The 22168-nt window shown below is 42.3% G+C and overlaps 3 protein-coding genes across 3 annotated transcripts; 2 read left to right on the plus strand and 1 right to left on the minus strand.

The window, feature by feature from the left end:
* Nucleotides 1-93: 93 nt before the first annotated feature.
* Nucleotides 94-3962, plus strand: ppm1na (protein phosphatase, Mg2+/Mn2+ dependent, 1Na (putative)). Its single transcript, XM_049726090.2, has 7 exons — nt 94-232; nt 1098-1616; nt 1936-2507; nt 3234-3351; nt 3414-3528; nt 3600-3663; nt 3724-3962. The coding sequence occupies exons 1-7, from the start codon at nt 220-222 to the stop codon at nt 3754-3756; spliced, it is 1434 nt and encodes a 477-aa protein (XP_049582047.1). The 5' UTR covers nt 94-219; the 3' UTR covers nt 3757-3962.
* Nucleotides 3963-4246: 284 nt separating this feature from the next.
* Nucleotides 4247-7893, plus strand: si:dkey-202g17.3 (amino acid transporter heavy chain SLC3A2). Its single transcript, XM_049726100.2, is given in 9 exon segments — nt 4247-4726; nt 5035-5453; nt 5931-6083; nt 6201-6289; nt 6365-6442; nt 6518-6573; nt 6756-6951; nt 7102-7323; nt 7382-7893. Coding segments are annotated over 8 exon segments (1548 nt in total). The 5' UTR covers nt 4247-4726; nt 5035-5062; the 3' UTR covers nt 7745-7893.
* Nucleotides 7894-7998: 105 nt separating this feature from the next.
* On the minus strand, nt 7999-21781 carry ptgir (prostaglandin I2 receptor). Its single transcript, XM_049726093.2, has 3 exons — nt 21552-21781; nt 19673-20631; nt 7999-9955 (listed from the first exon to the last, which is right to left on the minus strand). The coding sequence occupies exons 2-3, from the start codon at nt 20504-20506 to the stop codon at nt 9653-9655; spliced, it is 1137 nt and encodes a 378-aa protein (XP_049582050.1). The 5' UTR covers nt 20507-20631; nt 21552-21781; the 3' UTR covers nt 7999-9652.
* Nucleotides 21782-22168: the final 387 nt, after the last annotated feature.

The raw sequence follows: 22168 nt of genomic DNA on the forward strand, positions 1-22168 counted from the left end.
CACTCAGCCGCCCCGCCCTGCCTCACAACAGCATCCCCCCCTCCCTCCTCCTGCCTGCTCTCACATCAGCGCCGCGGCTGCAGCTAGCAGCTAGCAGCTAGCAGCTAGCAGCACAGTAAACGCATGAGCAGAATGGCTCTGGTCTGGAGGTCTGGTCGTCACGGACGAGTCATGTGAGCATCTAATGGGGGGAGAGAGGACATATCAATAATAAATGAGATGAGCGCATATGGTATGTTGTTTTTGTCTCATACAAAGGGGGGGGGGCACGCATAGCAAAGATCCGTGTAGCGTGTTAATTTATATGAATACATTAGAAATGTAGTAATATTTACACAAGCACGAATAGGTGACTTGAGATATTCTGCAGATCCACCACTAGGGGGCAGTATTTAGCTGGAGCTTGTGCAGCTCATGAAGTATTCGATTTTTAAATACCTTTGCACAAAGTAAACATCAGAGTGTTGAATCACAAAGCTCTTAGTGCATTAAAGTCATGACGTCACAAATCTTAATGAAGTTTGAAAACGCTCAAACTTGTCACACTGCCAATAAGTAGCCAACACTGATTAAAGGTTTACTTCTGTTTATAGATGCGTAGAATCAAATCCATTAGGTGTTTCTCCAAGTGCACCAAGTCTTGCTTTCAAAAAGAAGTTAAAAAAAATGTTAGTCACATTCAGTCATGTTATATCATATTTAATAATGTCATGTCAGCGTGTAAAATACATTGTCAGGCTTAATGCGCTTTGTCTAAATAGCAAAATGGAAAATAAAAGTCAAAGCTACAGCCATTCAAAAGGGCACGTGTGCAGGCATGTCGTCTATGAGATTAATCCAGCAGTGTTCTTCTGCAAATGGAGGAAGGGAGGGAGGGAGGGAGGGAGGAGGAAAGGTAGCAGGATAAAGACGCTGAAATAGACAAGCCAATAGAAACCAGAGGCTAAGAAGGGAGCAAGAAAGAATACACAGACCTAAAAGAGTTCAGAGTGACACAACACAAACCGTCGGGGAAGGATGCAAGAGCCTGCGTGACGTTTCATTGACGCTATATATATATATTTTTTTACTTACATTTGGGATCACCTGTACATCAGTTGCCCTGGACCTGCTGAGGAAGACTCAAGGCCGGCGGAGGGTCACCAAGGGGAGGCGGCATCGCGCGGCGGCCAGGTCGAGCAAGAAGCTCGAGCGGCGTCTCCGAGGCGTGATGAGGACGGCGCGCAGGGCCAGCAACGTGGAGGTGCCTTCCTTCCTCCGCCAGCTGGTCAAAGAAACGGAGAAAATGGTGGCCTTCTTTTTCAAAGGCGGCTCAAGAGAAAAGGGCCCCGAGGAGCAGGATAACTTTGACGAAGACGACGACATGCCCAGCCCGTATCTGGATAGGCCCGTTTTGGAGAAGCACGTGTCTGAGGGGGGGTCTCAGTCCGGGGTGAACTACGCGGTGGCGAGCATGCAGGGCTGGAGGGCTCAAATGGAGGATGCGCACACTTGTATGCCTCATATGAGAGGGGAGCTGAGCGAGTGGGCCTACTTCGCCGTGTTCGACGGCCATGCGGGGAGCACCGTGGCCCAGTACTGCTCCAGGAACCTGCTGGACCACATCCTAGCCACAGGTACAGGAACAGAAAATGAAATTATTTTAATTATTCAACATCCATATTTAACATATTCAAGTAAGTATTTTGAATTATGGACATATTCTAAAGGAGTAGTGACATATTTATGGTGAGCGTGTCTTGGCCACCAGGGGGCAGTACAATTCAGTCATGAAAAAGACTACTTTAAGTGACTGGATAAAGAGCAGCAACAGTTAATTTTTGCAGAGGATAAAGAATATATGCCTGTGAGTGTTGTATTATTATCAGTGTGTTTAAAAATATAAAGTGCTCAAACACCTCACAACGATGTCAAAATGCCCTTTGTTTCACACAGGTGGGGTCAAAGTAAGCGAAGACCCAGAGCAGGTCAAAGAGGGCGTCCGCGAGGGATTCCTCGAAATCGACCGCCACATGCATAAACTGGCCCGGGAGGGCAATTGGGACCGGAGCGGCACCACGGCGGCGGCCGTGATGATCTCACCGCAATACGTGTACTTCATCAACTGCGGGGATTCACGCACGCTCCTCTGTAAGGACGGCCAGTTGGTCTTCTACACGGAGGACCACAAGCCCTTCAACCCCAGGGAGAAGGAGCGCATACAGAACGCCGGCGGCTCGGTCACGCTGCAGCGCATTAACGGCTCGCTGGCCGTATCCAGAGCGCTGGGCGATTTCGATTTCAAGGAGGTGGACTGGAGGCCGCAAACGGAGCAGCTGGTGTCGCCCGAGCCCGAAGTGTACGAGGTGGAGCGGGCGGACCGGGATGAGTTCATCGTGCTGGCGTGCGACGGCGTTTGGGACGCCATCGGCAACGAGGAACTTTGCGCCTTTGTGCGTAACCGCCTGCAAGTGTGCGACGACCTGCGAGAGATTTGCACGCAAGTCATCGACCTCTGTCTCTACAAGGTGAGATGACATGCAATTAGGTTAAGTGGGGCGTGGGAACACAACTGTTAAATTAAATTCTGTGCAACATGACCACACTAGCAGAGCTAGTCATAACAAATCATCTACGTCGGCATTTTTTGAGGAATTTTTGGAGTTTGTAAAAACCTTTTTTGTTTGTTTTTTTTCCCCCTTTGAGAAATCGTTATTTACACCAGGTGTTTTTATGAATGGAGAGCTTTACATTGAAGGAAGGTCCAAAGAGGCTATACACTGACGTCGTTTGTAAGTAGATTTGTCCCGTCAATTTGACGCTATAAATAGGCGTGTGCTGTATTAAGGTATGCTGGGAGATTGGACGACACATGTCTGGGATTAACACTGAATGTGAGTTTGTGTTCTTGCTCAATATATACTGTACCTGCTCAGTGGCATTATCCCCACCCTGACGTGGAGTCCTATTTATTACACCTGAAATCCTTTAAGTCCAACAGCACTCAGTTATGAGCCTCGATGACATCATCGATGATGGACCGTTACCATTTTTAATGCAGAAATAATTGTCTGACAAAGCCATTTTGCTTTGGTGACATCTTCAGAATTATATATTATCTTTATGTTACTAAATCATCACATCGTACACTTTTTTTTAAATGAAATTTGTGGTGGGAGAACAAACTTGATCCATATTCTATGAGTTTTGTTTTCTGTATCAATTAATCAACAGTAATCTGCCGCCCTCTGCAGGGCAGCTTGGATAACATCAGCATCATCATAGTGTGCCTCCCGGGCGCCCCCCAGGTGTCGCAAGAGGCACTGCAGCAGGAGGCGACACTAGAGCAACACATTGACCTGAAAGTCGAAGGTGCTCCCCTCATATTCCAAAAACAACTATTGAGTTTTTTTCTAATCTATTTTCACTTCCAGAAATCATCAAGATGATGCGCTCCAAAGATGAGGATCCTGACCTTTTGTATGTGATCAAGTTCCTGGCTGAGGAGGAGATACCGGGACTTCCACCAGGGGGCGGCATCACCAGCAAGTAAGCACTGAAACACGCACCAAAAGGATTAAAAGTGAGGATTCAATTTGTTTTCATTTGTCACCATCCAGGCGTGATTGCATCATCTCTTCGTATCAGAAACACATCGAAGCTCTCAGAACTCACGAGCCAATGGTAAGCTATATTGCTTGTTGTTGTTTTTTTAAATATACAATAAATATGATCCCCTTTTAGGACATTGGCGGATCAGAGGAGGACTCCAACTAAAAGCATCGCCATGGAAACACTTTCATCAACATCCTTAGCCAAGCACGTCAACATTTCACATTTAAGTATGCCAATTTCCAGACCAAACTGAACATTTAAGGTTATTAACACAATCAATGTATATCATATGCTAGAAAGCTTCTGTATCAAAGCATTATCATCTTTGTAAAGGCTCCATTTTGGATACAGCGCTTATATTTGATGTCATTCGACTTAATGAAGTGGCCCATTTCGACATTGTACTCACTGTACACATGACAATAAATGTGCTCTCCGCATGTGCCGCGTGTTCTCGTGATGACATACTTTAAAGAAGTTGACACGATACTGTCAGGGTTCAAAAGGTGACCAGGAAGCCACAACAGCAGGGGCGGGGGATACACAGAATTAGCACAAATGTTTTACTAAACGACTGACAGGAACTTTGGAAGAACATGTGAAGGGTGACACTACATCTTATGTAACTTTTTGTGGAAGAAAAATACTAATCAATGCCAGCCCAAAAGGGATTTGTAATTGTGTTTATATGCCACAAGATGGCGGTAAAGCACGGAGGATCATAAAGCATCAACACGATGCATGATCATGTTGCATGCAAGAATTTATTCAAAACTACCATCACGCTAGCTTAAATAGCAATGCTAGCCCAAACTGACGTAACTTCACACATGGGAAAATATCCGCACTTGTATTTCAATTCAATAAGAATTCCGATAACTCAGATCATAAAATCTCTGTCATGGTCCAAATACTTCTGTGTCTGACAGACCTATAGTCAAGATCTTTGTCATGTGTCTTCAGAATGTGTTGTAAGGGTGCGTGGTGGGGATCGGCACCTGTGTATTATGTGACTCAGCAGAGACTTGATTGGACAGAAGTTGCTTCTCATCTCACTCCACAAAAGTCAGGACGGCACGAACCCAAGCAGACAAAAGTTCTACGACAACACGACTGAAAGCAAAGAAAAAAGGTGAGCGGTGATTGTTTTGGTATGTGATTGTTATTCAATATGAAAACATCAAGTGGATTTCAGATTGGGAAGACTGTCTAGGAACTGTGAGGGCTTCAAAAACAAGATGTCAAAGTTGGACTGAATAATTCAGAGATTTACGAGTGCGGTGCAGTGGATGAATGGATTTTATTTTATGTGCACTCATCTGGCCTTTAATGAAGTATACTAAATTGTTGCTGTTAATCAAATTACATCATCTGAATCGAGTCTCGAACAGCTGTCAGCGACAGAGAACCTTAGTAACGAGGGATCGAACTTCTCACCAGGAAGTTCGCTCCACGAGTGTCCCTCACCATGCCTCTGAACCTCGGAGACACCGGCTACGGCAGCGTGGCTGGCCCGGGCCTCTCGTCCAGCGGGGCCGCCGGCTCCGCGGAGACGGCCGCTCTGCTCGTCCCGGAGCTCGAGGAGGACGAGGGTGAGCGTGAGCAAGAGTGGCGACCCATGAGCAAAGAGGAGCTGGAGGAGATTGCGGGCGGGCCTGGCTGGAGGAGGCTCCGTTGCTACCTGGTGGTGCTCTTCTGGCTGGCGTGGCTGGCCATGCTTGCGACCGCCGTGGCCATCATCTTCACCAGTCCACGACCTGTGGCGACGCCGCTAACCTGGTGGCAGAAGTCGGTCTTTTTTCAACTGCAGCCTGACCTCTTCACCGGGACGCCGACTGGAAGCTCAGAGGGCGTCGACGGTGAGTTAATTTAGCTAAATTGTTAATAAATTTTTTTTTTTTTTTATCGTCGTTCGAGCGAGTTGGCAAAACAGGTACAAAAAACGTTAGCATGCAACGCGCCCTGTGATTGGCTGGCTACCAGTCAGGTGAGCTTCCGTGGGAAAACCCGCCAGAAGATAATCGATACCGCATCGAAAACCGCATTGACTGCAGACAGTTTCCTGTTGACTGCCCAAAAAAAAAAAAAAAAAACAATAGCACACTTAACCACATTAGGTGCTCACAAAGGCCTCCCGTGCAAAGAGAACAAATGTCAAATGTGTCATCAGTGTTCAACCACAATAACAAACACGCTTTATCTTTGTCAAAGGATTAGGCTACCCAATTTTATGCTGGGTAGGGCATAGCACAGATAATTAATTATATAAACATGATTTAAAGAGCAAACTCTAACCCCGAATTTACCCCCTTTTTTTTTTTTTTTTTTAAATAAAGCATTATGTGATCAACTTTCCTACCTGAAGTCTTTGGGCATCAGCGCTCTCATCCTGAGGGGCTTGTTTGACCCGTCAAACGCAACTGACAGTGGAGAGCGCTCGGGAACCCTGACGCAGGTCCAACATCTGCTGGGCGAGAGCGACCAAGCTGGTGAGTGAGAAGGGCTGAACAATTTAACACTACAATATAATTTTTCTAATAATTGGGATTTAATCGGCTATTATTTTTCTTCTTTCAATGTATACATACTTATGTCTCGACTGGCAGGCCTCAAAGTGGTTCTGGACGTGTGCGACGTGCAGCTTTTTGGGGCTGGTGAAGGCCCCGAGACTCAAGACGGCTGGGACGCCACGCAGGTCTGACACGCTAACATCATACAATTCTAATTTAGCAATATTGCTTTTGCTTAAACGTGCATAATATTCTCACAGAACGCTCTTCGCTTCTGGTTGGGTCAAGGCGTGGCGGGATTTGTAATATGTGACACGGATGGAGCTTATAGTGAAAAGGTAAATATGTCACCTGTAGAGCTTTTTAAAAAAAGACATTTAAAATGTTTTATTAAAACCATATTTGTATCGCAGTCTCTGCTGCTGTGGAGAGGAGTGTTGGAGGAGTTCAGTAAAGAAGATGAAGAAAGGTATTGTCAATTGTTGAGTGATGGAATTATTTCTGTTTCTACATTATAGTGGCGCCGTAATCGATGACTTTAATTGGCTAACAACTCGTTCAAATCATCTTTCACCATTAAAATGCTATTTATTAGCCCGTCAATGCATTGTGTGTTAGCATTAAGCTAGCGGACCTCTTTTTTTTGTTCAGGATTGTTGTGGTCAAGCAGATGCGAGAGCGCCTTCTCCCACTGAGGGTCTCGAGCCAGCAGGTCAACGGCACCTTGGTGGACGTGGTCTTGAGGTCCGTGCTGCCCGCTTCGCCTCGCCCGCTGTCGGCCGGCCAGGTGGCCCAAGCCATCGAGACTCACCTGCAGGCGCCTGAAGACACGTGGCTGGGCTGGATGGTAAAAACTGCTAACGAGTTGTCAATTTGAAGCAGCTTTTCTATAAAATAGCACGAGCTAAAATTTGATTTCACGCTCGTAAATAAATACCGAAATGTACCAGAAGACATCATGGCCTGAAGGTCTAAAGAACACCTTGTCTCTTTTTAGGTTGGTGAAGAAGGACCTCATGATTTAAGGAAACTGCTGCTGGTGTTGTTAATGACGCTGCCAGGGACACCCGTGGTCCAATATGACCAGTTGTACCCCGCACAGGTTCTCCGCAAGTTTCTCATTTGAAAAGATCTGTAAAGTTCAAAATTCAACTCAAATGTTTGTGATGGCTTGTTACAGGGAGAAAATTGCAGCGAATCTTCTCAAGTAAGTAATAACGTCATGTATATTTTCAAAAAGGTACTATCATCATCTTCTTCTTTAGGATAAGTTCAAGTCAAGGCATTCCACAGTGACCCTCTTCAGTTCCCTGAGTCACAACAGAGCACGTGAAGAAGCGCTCGTTTTCGGCAGCTTCACCTTCCTCCCCTTCAACGCCTCCTTCTCCAACGCCACCTCCTCACCTCCCCTCTTAGCCTTCCTTCGTTCGTGGGGCTGCGTCCACTTCCTGATCTTGCTCAACGCTGGGTCCGAGCCCCACAGCTTGGATCCCGCCTGGGCGCCCCACCTGCCCCAGGCCGGCGTCTTTGTGGCCGGGACGGCGGGAGACCGCCTGGGGGCCGTCAGCCTCGACACGCTGGTGCTGAGGCCCCGTGAAGCTGTGGTCGTCAAACTGTTTGAACCTGGAAGCTACTCGTAAAATACACAACAGTTTTTAAAAATTGCTACAGTCAACTTGATGGGTGTTATTGAGTGTAAAATAACCACTGACAAACGTTATACTGAGAACCGCTAGGTGGCGGTATTGAACAATAAAACAGTGGTCCTCAAACTTTTGGACATGAAGTACCGCCTGACTTTCAGAATACTTTTGACACAACAGCGCCTCTACATACAAGCGAATAGTGTGCATTTTTCTCAAGTAAATCGTCAAGGCCAAAAATATCAAAAAGCTAACTTTGACTTCTTTAATATAAAAGACATGTAAAACACAAACAGAAAACAAATAGCTTCTCTCATTGCAATTCAAACAGTGGTGCTGTCTCTGACCACCTGAAATGATTCCTAGCTAGAAAAAAAAAGTCAGCTAGCACCTTTTGTTTGCAGCTATATTAGCAGTAAGCTAAATTAAATATAGCAAACATCACTATATGACTATTTTGCTTCTTTCCAAGCTCCTTTTAGCAGAATTGAGAACATTCTAATAACATTGTTTATACGGTAGGCTACGTATCAATTAACATGAGTTAAAATTCTTTCGCTAATTTGTTGTGTCTTTTTCAGCTATAATGTACACATTCAACAAATAAAATGTATAGTTATTGGGTAACAAGTACATTACAGTACTCAATCTATTGTGCTTCCAAATGTACTACCATAATGGTTGAAATTTACAAATGCACACATTTAAAATCAAAATCTGTTAAAAAAAAAAGACATGTACTACCATAATGGTTCAAATTTTCAAATGCACACATTTAAAATCAAAATCGGTAAAAAAAAAAAAAAAGACATACACTATTTGCATTACAATTCTTGTTTTTTGTTTCATTTAATTTCACATTTAAACCACGTGTAGAGTGCTATTGAATGTAGGCCTACTGTGCTGTACATTACTATTTACAAATCAAATCTCACATTCATCATTTCTCAATACGGGTCGTAACAAGTACTTGGCTTAGGCGTCACGAAACCTCAAAAGTGTAAACAATTGTGCAAAACAAACAACACAGTGACAGCAGCAAAGAGGCACATTTGAAAGCCGCAGAAGTTAGACAGGAAGCACTACAAAAGCTTTTTCCACCCAATTGTCCATGCAGTGACAAAGACAAAAATACAACAGTGTACACATTTCAACAGTAAAAGTCTTTCCCAATTATTTATACAGAAGTGTCACATCGTTGGTCACGACGAGACGAAATTATAATGAAAAAACACTGTAAACATTCATGCATGATTTTAGCCATATTCACCCACTGGACACTATTCCTGACAACAGCACCGGATATTAATAAATGGAGATTTTTTTTAAATTTTGTTTAGGACAGTTCACTTCAGTACAAATCCCGATTTGAACCAGATGAGCACCCTTGAGATTAAAACAAATAAATAACAAACCCAACAAATGCAAGGGGTTGACAGTCGTTTTAAGATGCAATGTCATTAATCACCACTAGATGGCAAACATGTCTAAGTTGCACTTACACTGGATCATATACTGCCCCATGTAGGGTTAATTTTTTTTTTTGTCAGATTTGGAATGATATGCAGGAAAAATATATCTCAATAATGATACAATTTTGTGAAAAAATGCACAAAATGAGTTCTTAACTCTGCACTGGGGAAAGAAAAGTTGCCCATTCCTGCAGATAGGTGTACCTAACATTGTGGCCAGCGGGTGATTGTACAGTAAGCATTTCTATCCACAACCACGTGACAAGGATATGCTCCTTTGTGCTAACTTCCGAGAGACGTCTCACGTTGTGACAAGTCAGTCAATAAAAGATGGTGTGGAATCTCTAATCAAGAGTCAATGTGCCTTTACGACAACAGTGCAGGTTTGGAGATGTCCGAGTTTATCTCTTGGTGTTTCGCCACACGCGCAACATCATGTAGTGGGTGACGAGGGCACACCTGAGTAGAAGCTGCTTTCCGTCCCTTCCGGAGGTTTGTACTGGATCACGTGGCTCTCCAGGGGCAAGGGGGCGGATGAGCAGTGAGCCGGGGTCTTGACGCCGGCCCCCTGGCCGAAGCGGCAGCTCAGCAACGAACGCAGGTGTTGGAGGACGGATTTGCGGCAGATGATGAACACCCAGGGATCCACGATGGGGTTGAAGGCGTAGAAGCGGAAGGCCGCCAGGTTCTCTTTGTCGCCGCAAAACGGGTGGATGGCGTTGATGAAGCCGGCGATCTGGAAAAGATGCAAAGGAGGTGTCAGGAAGGGAGGGAATTTTAAAATCTGTTTTCTTGGTAAGTAGCCTAGCCACTTAAAATGCTGGCTAATGGAGGCAACCGCAAACCACGCAGAGGCCAGACAGCTGGAAGTTCAAAAGCACACAACAGCTGGCCCGTGCTGACTGTTTCGCACCTCATTCTTCTGCTCTCTCAACAAATCTCCATAATCTCTGCAAAAAAACCAACAAGCCCCGCTTGATGATCGATTGTTTTTTTCCAGTACTGGTGTAAATGTTTCCTTGTTGCTAGGGCCTCCCTCCACTATGAATTAGTCGTTGACAGAGAAGAGACAGACGCAGAGAGTCCAACTCAGAATCCACATCTCGACTCACACGGATGTGGTCACCCTTAAAACCGGGGTGGGGGGGGGGCGAAACAACAACAGCAGGTCTCTATTGAAGCCTTGTACATAACTGGAGAACCCATGGAAGAGAGTTGTCACGCGGCCCCAAAATGTGGAAGCAAAACAACGCCCATGCGTGTGTAACGTTTTAAGGAAGTTGTCGTGTTGTCTTGAAGTTGTGTTAAACTTTTGGAGTTTCACAAGCAACAGCTGGCTGTTGTCACAAGTAGTTTGCTTTGAATGATCCATGAGCACAAGGTTAAAATTGGTGAGTGTATTCATGTAACATTTATTCTTCTAATTTTGGGGGATTTTTTATTCACATTCAATAACTATTTTAAATACTCTGAAAATTTGGTGTAATTACACTTTGTACCACTAGATGGCATTTTAATTTGAGATGGCATACATTTCAAAGAAGGAAAAACAGTTTAAAAAAAAGGGCCATACATAAGATTTATTTCTGTATCGCAGATTTTTGCAAGGGTAGTCTAGAACGTACCCCCCCCCCCCCATGGAGTCTCCAGAAAGTTCCTCATGATCTGTGCCACCCTGCTCTGTTGCTTCTACACAACATGCCACCCAGCCTCTTATGGTCCTCCACACAGTGCACAGTAGGACACAAATCTAACCTGCCAAAGGCGGCGGGGACTTAAGTGTTGAGGTGTCAGATGGTCTTTAAACAGCAGAATACAAATGTGTTTGGCTTGAGGCTAAAGCTCACCGAGCCAATAAAGACACGTGGTCTGGAGAAACATCATGGAGGAGGGCCAGTTGGAAAGTCCATTGTTTGTTTTGTACACTCTTGCTCGCTCGTTTATCATCCTGTCATCAGCCAGCAGCATCCACAAACTCGGACTACATGTTCAGGAGAAATATTTTCCTTACACTCCCTCAATCATGCGGTCAACTTAACCGTGACTAGTTTTGTTGGATGCCATTCAAAAATGTCATACTGTACATTGGGTGGGTAATTTCTAAATAGGTTGAAAAATGATGCAGAAAAACATGAGGTAAAACAAATAAATCCAGAAAAAATAAGAACATTAAATTAGAAAATAAAAATGACCTCAAAGAAAGCAGAAGCAAACTGAAAAGTGCTTAGCTGAATAAAGTAAAATTAAAAATATAAAAATTATTTGAAAAATAGATACATGAGGTAAAAAATACTTAAGACTGAAAATGTGTTAAAAACTGAATTTGAAAAAAATACATAAGGAAAAGCTGATTGAAAATAATTAAATATACTTGACAACAAAAATAAATGTATATAAATAACACACAACACAAAAACTATAAAATACATTTAAATGAATAAATTGCCAGCCAGCTTTACTAAAAATCAGTTGGCTAAAATCTTTGCTAAATTAAACAACTCGGGAACTAATTACCCTCTCATGGATGTGACTGATGTACCTAATGAAGCGTCCTGTGCGTACATCTTAATGTCCTTGTACACAACAAGCACACACAACTCACTGCATGGCAACACTGTCTAATCAGCAAACACATTCATGAACGTCTTCAACCAATTATTCAAGCTGTGAGTCATTTCAGCCATCACAATGGTTATGCTCACACCTCCGCCTCATCTTCAACTTGGATGTGTTCTATCCCAACTGCGTCATACAAGCCGGTGAGGATGGTCGCAACTTCCAAGAAACAAATCATGCTAATGGACGTCTACAAGGTTACAAGTTCCACTGTCTTGTAATTTCCCTGCTCAAGCCCTGGAGGATTCTTGCCTGACTCTCTGGCTTCCTGACTCTCGGTTTGACTGTCCAATTATTACGCAGCACACACACTTTACTTGGCTTTTAGCGAGTATCATTTAGCAAAGTGTGCGGACGCAAAGATCCTTTTAGAGGCATACTTCAACGACTTCCACAACACACAATGGAGTTGGAGCCAATACAGGAGCTGTATCCATCCCTCTCCTTTGAATCTGGCTGAACATTGTTTTGATTCAACCATAGCTCATTTTCCCATGTGTTTGGAAGATGTTGTTGTGCTCCCATGAAACCAAAATTTTGGGCTATAATTTTAAAACACCACACTGGCTTCGCATTCAAACAAAACATTATATTTTGATTAGCGCAGAGAGTGTTAGCATACAATCTTTAGGCTTTGAAGTACAAATGTTAGGAAAGGCCTACAAGAAGATCTGAACTTTTATTTGGATATAATTTGAGGCATTTTAATAAGTGGCAGGTGGATTGGTTAATTTCGAACATAGCGACATAGCTAAATGAGGGTGTGCACACTTATGCAATCAATTACACCAGCTAATTATATTTAGGTTTAATCACCAGCGGCACTTGAAATGATGTCAGATGCCAAACTGAATTCAGTTTGACATTTTTTCATTTATTCTAAAATCACATATTGTTGACTGAAATAATATTTAGACACATGCGCATGTGTGCAAATGCTATGTGTAAGTGTGGGTGAAAAAGGAGCATCATTAGGTTGTAAATCGTTTCTGGCTGTTTATTGATCAGTGGTGTTTACCTTGAGATTGCTCACTTAAGCGTTGAAAGCAGCATAAATCAAATAAGGTGCGCGTGTACTCAAACACTGGAGTTGGTTAACGAGTTTGTCTGAGCTTCCATTAGCGGCTTTTTCCCTCTTGGGGCGGCTGCAGTAAAGTACCCGTATCTCGACTGATTATTCTGGGGTCAAAATAGCAAAGAACCACTACTTTTTCAATAATCATAAAAATCAAAAATAAATTGAAACACTTACACTGACACACAGCAAAGAAGAAGTGAAAGCAGAGCAAGTCTAGTGAAAAGTGTTGAAATTGGTTTTGGTGAAAGGAGAAGAGGGAAGTGAAGTGATCAATATGTCTGGGAAAAAATGTTTAGTTTGCATTTCTGCTCTCGTTCCTTGGAAATATGTCGCACTATTTGTCAATAGAGTAGTTTGCGTATATAATAAAATATAATAAAACACAAACTGTTCAGTAAGACAGACATATATTCTTTATCCTCAACCGATATTATTGCAGCTTCGTGGGGAAAGATGTCATTCAAAGATGAATTGAACTCATAACATTTAGCCTAGCTCCCAAACAAAAATTGTCTTTTTTTTTTTTTTTTGCTTCAATTCAAAAGGACATTGTGCTGCTCCTTCACTATCTGCCAAACCAGTAATGTCACTAAATGCAGCTTATCAACAGGCAATACTTTTGACACATTTGACAGTGAAGGGGATGCTACTGAGGAAGGCAAAAAAAAAAAAAAATGTTTCCGCCAATCATGTTCTTGTAGCTGGTAAACATTAGCTATGGTTCACTGAGCCCTATAATCCCCAAACCACACAAGTTTCCACAGTGCCTGCTGGTAATTATCCTTCTTTTGTTTTTGTTTTTATTAATTCTTTGTTGTCTGCATGACTAAACTGACCTTTTCAGAGCAAACAAAAAGTAATGCAACACCAAAATATTTTGGAAAGAAAACAGACGCAATCATACTGCCACTCCCTTTTTTTAAAAGTTGAGGCACCGATTTAATCCAGATATCAAAATGATCAGTAGTTCTACTTTTACATTCAAACTTTGACATCTGGATCAAATTAAATGCGATTTTTTTGTTTTAAATCCAGTTTTACGCAATATTAGTTTTTTTTAATTTGAGGTGCAATTCCACTTTTAGCCACTATGTAGCAGTACATTATTGTTCATAACACTAAATCTGAAATTAGAGAAACCAAGACAACCATTTTGCTGAATTAGAAGATTATTGATATCACACTCCTCTCCCATCCTGCATTTTACGCCTACAGAAAGCAACAGTTGTAAATCATGAAAAGAGAAATTATTCAAAAATAGTTAAGTGCGTTTCATGATGATTTTGAGTGCTTCATTTATTTTATACTCAACAGGAACATGCATAAACCATTCTGTTCAGGTATTAATGGTTTTATGATTGCAAGAGTTGAATCTATTCCCATGATTTTTGTAAGGGAAATTTTGAAAGAGAAGTTTTTGACTAGACATAAAAAAAAGGGAAATAACAATGTTGCATGGTTTATTATTAAGAACAGTTCTGTTTTCTGTTTGCACTTAAATCGCAATAAGGTTGACTGGAAATATTATTTGAAACATAACGTTCAGTGGAGTAAACACAGAGTTCACTTCAGGCAATTGCATTTGTGACAAAGCGAGTTATTTTGCATTATCACTACGAGAAAGAAAAAAGGTTGGTGACTCAAGTCCAATTAAACTCCAGTGTCAATAGCATTTGAGTAAATATGACAGATTTACTCTGGCCCCAAAACTAACAAATGTGTCTGAAATCAATGAGCTTTTATTATTTGGTCCATGTAATAAACGTCGATTAGCAGATTAGGTGGAGACAAATGGTTTTAATGGGGGCATGGGAGTAGAGTTTGTCCCTTGTGTTCTGTCAATGATCAAGTCAGATAAATCAAAATGAAATGTTGGCTCTATTAAATCAAAAAGTTGAATGATTAAAATAATCTACAACAGGCAATTAGTAAACAACATTCTTGGTAATAGTAGGGGGTTTTTTTTGGGAAGGGTGTCGCCACATGTAATATTGATTTCATCACAAAGCAATGGGCTCGAAATTTTAGAGAAAAAAATGAGTCAACTTCTGTTGACTCACTTTGAAAACAGAAATGACCCACATTAAATTCAAATACATGTATAACGTGCCGAGGAGCACTGATTGGCATCTCTGGATTTACTCAAACTAGCTAAAAAACAAGAATACTGGACTTGGAATCAAAACAAATGTGACTATTTTTTTATGTGCAACTATTCCAAGTTTGACGAGGCTCCACTGACACAGGCAGGCTTGAGTGGAAGCAGCAGGCAAGCTAGGACATGAGCCACAATGGTTAACGATAACAACGATAAGGGTCTGAAAAGTCGGAATATAAATCACAGACTGGGTAGAGAACACACGGTGCCAACAAAATGACTTGGCAGCAGAAGGAAACGCTTTATATATAACAAAAAAGAAAAACAACTAAATAATTCCCGTATTGTTTTGGACGGTGCCGGTAAACTGAGCTCATGTGGACTTTTCAACAAACGCTTTCATCACTGACGCAATTGGAAACTTTTCCAGTAGCCCCTTGCACGTTTAAGTTTTGTTAGCTAGCTTACGAGCTAGCTAACAAGCTGTTTAAACAACAAAGCACAATCGTTCTTCTACTCTATATTTAACCTGTGTATCATTGTGGTTTACAAACCACATAGTTTTAAAGAGGATATCTTGAGTTCATATTTATAGTTCGTGTTTTTGCAACAAAGGATGAGGAAATGCAAAACAGAAGATCAATCCGCTGTGATCTTTGCCTTTCATCCATCATCAAAAATGGCCTTTCATCACCATTTAATGGAAGCCTGGAGGGTTCTCCTAACCTCATTACACCGATCGTTTGTTCTTCAAGTCAATACGGTCAACGGACAAATTACACGGGAAAGTCAGTGTTTGCAGCCATCTTGATGCTCTTGGCAAACATGAGACATGTGAAAGGAGGCTTAAATGACCTTCCACAAAGAAGAGGCATTCCTAATTGTTTAGAACACATTAGGAGACTCATCTTTCCTCCTATGGAAGCTTTTCTGTCTTTTTTTTTTTGTGTTAATAGGCAGGAAGCAGCTGCGGGATAACAAAAGTGCGCAAAACAAAGCTGAGCTTTTGTAGTTTGAGTCTCACCTGAGCCACACCTATTGGTCTTGCACGTCAGTCTGCAAAAATACATTCATGGTCACAAATGAGAAGATTGTAATGTGTTTTTCTTTTAAATTACGAAACTCGTAGTTTGGTAAATGCATGTTAATTCGCTTTACGATATGAGAGCGTTACTGTAGCGTGTTAGCGGTTAGCCGATGGGCACCCCAACCGTTCGTATTTGGTCTTCTCAACAATTTTTTTTCTTTTCACACGTTTTTTTTTTTGTCTGTTTCCTGCTTAGCCTGTCAAGTCTTTCCAATTTATGAGGCGCAACTCTCTCGAGGAGGTCGCTATATAACACAACCACATCATAGCTCTTCAGCCCACACAAGTATCATTTCCCCATGCTCATGTCAAACACATAAACAATTTTTTTTTTTCTTCTTCTTCTGCTTTACATTCTTAAATGATTTAGCAGTCTGGCAGAAAGAGGGACGATGTGTGCAGGGCAGATTGTGATGTATTGGGTGGAAGAGGAGAACCAGCAGGAACCGCAATGTAAATACGTACTCGCGTGTATTTAATTTGGACTTGAAAAACAAATGACTGAATGTTGAATTTTGGTGTTTGTGGTCTGAAGCAGCAGCAGTCAGTCATTTCCCAGCATTTGTTCAGTACATTTTGTTCCTAATATTTAAATTAAAAACACCAGAAAAGCATAATAGTGCTGATTAAGAATTTATTTACCGAAACAATGCGGTCAATTGTAAGATCCCACTCACTTAATGTGAACTTAGTCGGTTTAATAGGATTTAGTCATTTTATTAAATTTGTAGTTTAATTTCAACAGCTTGCAGGACAAATTGAGCGATTCGGAAAGTGGAATACTTGGACTCCCTCTAGTGGTATGTGAAAGTATCTCCGAATTGTATCAAACTGTGAATGTTAGTATCTTACACTTGTATTTTTTTAATCTTGTACAGTGCATTTGCTGTGTACAGTTTTGTATTCAACTTTGAAGAAACCAGGATAATATGTTGAAACTATTTAACTTTTATGCAAATATTGAGTTAAATCCCCCTATATTAAAGTGTATTGTTGAAAATTATACATATTGTTACAGCAGTCTAAACTTTTTTTTTTAATCCAGATTCTAGTGAGATACAGTGTGCCGCTAAACCAGAAAAAAAAAAAAAGTTGTTATTTTGTTGGCACTTTCACTTTAAACGTGGTGTACTGACAAGTTTTCTCTAATTAAGTCAATATTGGCATGCTGGCCGAGTCGCCCCCACAGCAGCGGCACTAATGCAAACCTTTCATTGTGACACAAAAGCATTTTGTGAGTTTCCATTTTTATGATTCATACTCGCTCAAAATATGACTAGTGAGGACATTCCTCAAGGTCTTAAATTCAGATGGGGCCGTACGAGTATAATCACATCCAGGCCCTTCAAATAACAAGCTGAATATTGAGCGCTGGTTGCCATGGAAACGGTACTGATGGTGATACTCCAGGAGGGTGGTCTATTAGTTTGTGCCTGTTCCAAACATAATGACTGCAATGAGGAAAAAGACACATTCATTAGAGATAAATGGCATAGTAATCATCAGCAATTTGCCAGAAAGAGTTTTATTATTGATTCAACTGCTGATTGTTTTTCTAGTTCTTCATAAGGCAATGAATTGCTCCTATGAACTTCGACTATTGTGTCCAATTGGCACGCTTTGGTTTTAGTGGTAAAGTTATCAATAGAACGCTACCAAGTTATCATCGTTTTCTACGAAATTGCACGGAAGATAAAACGCCGCGCGTGAACGCCACTCCTATTTTGCAAACAAATCATTGAGCGATCTTTCGCAGGCCATCTGCGACGATAACAATTTGTCAGCCAATGATTGGACGCGTCTTATCTTATGTCCGTTATCATCACACTGCGAGCGTGGTTTATTTCGACTGATATTTTACATTCAAGCTGTTAATATGACAAGCCTGAGAAAAATAAGAGTCCCAATAGAGAACTCCTGAAATAGACACTGCAAGAAAGCTACACTTCCCTAATGCTGCTCTCACGCAGATAGGAAGACAGATGGAAGCACGCAAAAAATAGCAAAACATCCACTGTGGCGTCTTGAGATTGCAATTATTCAGGGGGGGAAAAAATCACATTTATTTTATTGATAGTGAAATAATAATAAATAAATAAGGTATATCCATTGTAAACATCCATCCATTTATCAAATTGTATCTCTCATTAACAGAGGGACTTGTCTGGTCTCGTCTATTCAAAGTCAATATTTTGCCTTGAAAGGCGCACAGGCAAGAAAAGACGCAGCCGCACGTCGTACGAGACGAGTCTTAAAATCCTGCAAGACTTTTTCTTAGAGGTCCCTTCGGAGCGGCAACGGGTTTAACAGGTTGTCAGCTTTCTTTGAGAAGCTCAATAATAAATGAATGGACCCGGTTTGATTGGAAAAATGAATGACGTTGGCCCGTTGTTGTTTTTACGTGTGCACATTTTCTGCCCGGCAACGTGTACATTCAATGCAACATGACTTCATTCCTAAAAGGATGACTAACTGAGTAATTAGTATTCCCCTTTCCGCAGATGTCTAATCTGCTCCGGTTAATGTAAATAAAAGCATTTCAATCTACATAGCTGACTCATGCATGAAGTGCAATCAGCCATTTTCTCACACATCTGTTTGCAATAGCGAAAAGCTATTTCATGTCGTCCTAGCTGCCGCCGTCGTCTCACAGATATCTGGGATCCGCCCACAGGAGTTCGGAATTGCTTTGATGATGTCACAAATGTTCCCTCAAATAGGCCTCTCAACTACTTAACATGCATGATCTCATGCTTGGTGGTCGGCTTTAGTTTTTACCGTAAGCTGAACACGAGACGGTGGCTGAGCAATAAGGAGCGGGATGGAGCACCTTTAACGTTTTCCCGTATCTGACCTGAACGTCTGTAACCACAGCCTCGAATTCCATTTCTATTGACAACTCTCGAGTTTTCCACGTGCTATTTCTGTTCTGTCTTGCATTTTGATTTATGGGCAAGATGCTGATGAACCTGATTAACCTGTCTTCCTTGGTTTTATTTTTTTTAATGGCGCATTTGTCAAATCCATCTACACAATAGCTCGAGAAGATTAATGCGTGCATACACACAGGCACGTTAAGGCGGCGACATTCTTAAGACGCACCTTCTGTGGCACATTGTGTTACTCCAACCACACCATCAAGACCAGGGAAATGGGGATGCTCTAGCTGTCTCCTGTACGGAACCATCTCAGACTGAGGTCATCGGGCAAGCCATGTGGTTTGTTAATTCCGCCCCGGGAGGGAAACGCTAATCCCACATTCCCTCGACTACAAACTGCGCCAAATTGTAGCAAAGTCGTGCGAGAAACTTGCTGCAACTAACCCGCCAAAAGTCCCAATTTAGTTTCTATACTATAAAAGGAGTCGAATCAATTCTTCTACTTTTGCCTTTCTTTTTTTTTTCTTTACACAGTATGTGCGTTTTTATTTTCATTGGTCCTGGTGCTGACGCATTCATCTCATAGATTTTTGAAATTTCCCTTCAAGTCAAGTCCAACCACATGACCACATTGCTTTCTGATGAAAATGTTGTCAACAAGCTTTGAAGAACTGACAAGTCGAGAACGTACTCACCGTGAGTGGCAACGAGCAGACGGCGAAGATGACGGTGATGAGCGCCAGGAGCACCAGGTGGTCCATCTCCTCCTCACCCCATCCGAACAAGGCCAGGCTCAGCTTTCTCTTCCTGCCGGCGGAGCAGGCCGAGCCTCGCCGCATCAATTGGCTGCGGTGCATCTGACAGAGGCTGGCGATGACCGAGCCGTTGCAGGCGAACACGGCCAGGATGATCAGCGCCATGAGCGAGGAGTACGTCAGCGAGAAAGCCTGCACCCGCTCGGCGTCGGCGTCCCCCGTGGCGTCCATGTCGATGAAGCACCACGTCCCCGGGCAGTACTGCCTGAACTTGCCGACGCCGACGAACGGCAGAAGGCAGAAGGCCAGGGAAAAGAGATAAACGGCGACCAGCGTCACCTTGGCGAAGCTTTGGCGGATGTGCACCGAGTAAAAGTAGGGATGGCTGATGGCCAGGCAACGCTCCACCGCCATGGCGCAGAGGATGAGGGTGGGCGCCAGGCCGAAGAAGCTCATGGCGAAGCCGAAGAGCTGGCACAGGCTCTCGTCGCCCAGGCCGATGAGGGACACGTTGCGGGCGTAGCAGATGAAGACGGACGGGCTGAGGACACAAGTGCCCAGCAGGTCGGTGAGGGCCAGCCCCGTCACCAGGATGGAGAAGACGGACGACCTGGAGCGATGCTCTTTGCGGTGAACGCCCAGGATGAAGAGCGCCAACAGGTTCCCCACCACGCCGGCCAGGAACATGATGATACTCGTGGCCGGATTGCTGTCGCCTTTCAACGTGAGGCTGTCGTTGCACGTGACGTTGGGGCACAGCCCGTCGCAGGCCATGCTTAAGTTGATGGATGAGTCACTGGAGGGAATCTAAACGGCTCCCAGATGTTCACAAATGCAACTGGGCAGTCTTGGTTTCATTTGGAGGGCAAGGGTGGTCAGAAGATTCTCACCAAAGCACTCTGTGGGTAGGGACAACAAAATTTCCTTACCACACGCATACGGTAGTCGACGAACAAACACTGAGTTCAGAAGAAATTTCAAGATCAATCTAAGAAAAACCTTTCCAAATCAATTGAATTTGATTTCAATACATTCGCAACTCTTATTGGCTAACAAGAAGCTGAAAGATTGAATTCAAAAAATGGTTTTCATTGTTTATATTCAATTGTCAGACTTTCCGTATTTGATGTAGCTGACAACACTGAGGTAGTCTCACATCCGTGCCCACTTCCTGCCTCGCAAGGCACTGTTGATGTCATCACGGTGCCAAGATGTCAAAATAGGAAAATAGGCATGATAGACATTTTCAATACCTAATTGGCCAAATCAGACTCAAATTTGCTGTTCAACGTCTTGTTAGAGAACACAAAAGAAGGAAGTAACGAAACAATGAAGAGTTGGAAATGTGCAATCAAAAGTAGATCAAATTAAGTTAACCAGTGGAATTCTTTGTGATTCAAGCTTTCCTGTCGATAGCGGCTTTGACAGATCATCACAAATGATCCAATTTCACTTAAATCATTACAGGTTCTAAAAAAATTGTAGTCATTTGTTACTAGGCAGAGTACGCAAAAGGATTAGGGCCAGTGAAGAAAAAAAACAAAAAGGGGGTGACAGGATTCTGAATTTTCTTCTCAGAATTCTGACTTTAAAGTCAGAATTGTGAGAATAAAGTCAGAATTCTGAGGATAAAAAGTCAGAATCCTGTCACCCCCTTTTTTTTCTTCTTCACTTTAAAGTCAGAATTCTGACTTTGAAGTGAGAATTCTGACTTTAAAGTCAGAATTGTGAGAATAAAGTCAGAATTCACACTTTGTGCTTTAAACAGCACCATTGACTACAAAGTCTTATAAAAAAAAATAGAAAAATAATAACTCACCTTCCCACGGTCGTACTCTCGGGTGGATAAGTCCACATGTGAGCCACGCTGAAAGGAAAGTTGAAGTTTGAAAGCAGCGCCCGGCAACACCACTGTTTGACTTCTCTCTCTCTCTCTCTTTCTTTCTGGCAAATCTCACCCCGCCTACTTTCATAACACACCTACTTTTTGTGACATTGTTGCACCAACGGAGAGACAACAGATTAGAAATGGCGCTAAAGACATCATTGTTTGCCTGAGGTGTTTGCATTAAATAGGATAATTAAGATAGCATCAAATGTTTCAGTATCTAATTCTCTATTTTGTCTTACTGTAAATTTCAATCCCGATTATTTGGGTTGTTTTTGGTTAGGTCAAAGCAAAAAAAAAAGTCTTAATTTTGGTCAGTGGCTCACTCATATTTCAAAAGGTGCAAAGTCTCAAATAACACTCACCTGGAATGTAAAGCAAAATATCCTGTTCCTCACCTTATTGTTTGCTTTTCACGACAAGCAAACACAAGCGCAGCGGTGAGACAACTTGGCTGTGAAAAAAAAAGAAATTAATAAAAATAAATGTAAGTAATCACATTTTGCCTCATTTCCTGCTGCCGTGTCTGTTTGCGTAATTGGCCAAAA

This window comes from Syngnathus scovelli, chromosome 7, assembly GCF_024217435.2.
Source record: "Syngnathus scovelli strain Florida chromosome 7, RoL_Ssco_1.2, whole genome shotgun sequence".
Classification (NCBI taxonomy): domain Eukaryota; kingdom Metazoa; phylum Chordata; class Actinopteri; order Syngnathiformes; family Syngnathidae; genus Syngnathus; species Syngnathus scovelli.

What these genes read in the sequence shown, in the direction of transcription:
- ptgir (XM_049726093.2), bottom strand. Translation starts at nt 20,506, where the DNA reads ATGGCCTGCGACGGGCTGTGCCCCAACGTCACGTGCAACGACAGCCTC. An exon ending in TCTGCTCGTTGCCACTCACG is followed by an intron (nt 9,956 to 19,672) that starts GTGAGTACGTTC and finishes CATCTTTTCCAG; the next exon opens with ATCGCCGGCTTCATCAACGC.
- ppm1na (XM_049726090.2), top strand. An exon ending in GGACCACATCCTAGCCACAG is followed by an intron (nt 1,617 to 1,935) that starts GTACAGGAACAG and finishes TGTTTCACACAG; the next exon opens with GTGGGGTCAAAGTAAGCGAA. An exon ending in GGGGGCGGCATCACCAGCAA is followed by an intron (nt 3,529 to 3,599) that starts GTAAGCACTGAA and finishes GTCACCATCCAG; the next exon opens with GCGTGATTGCATCATCTCTT.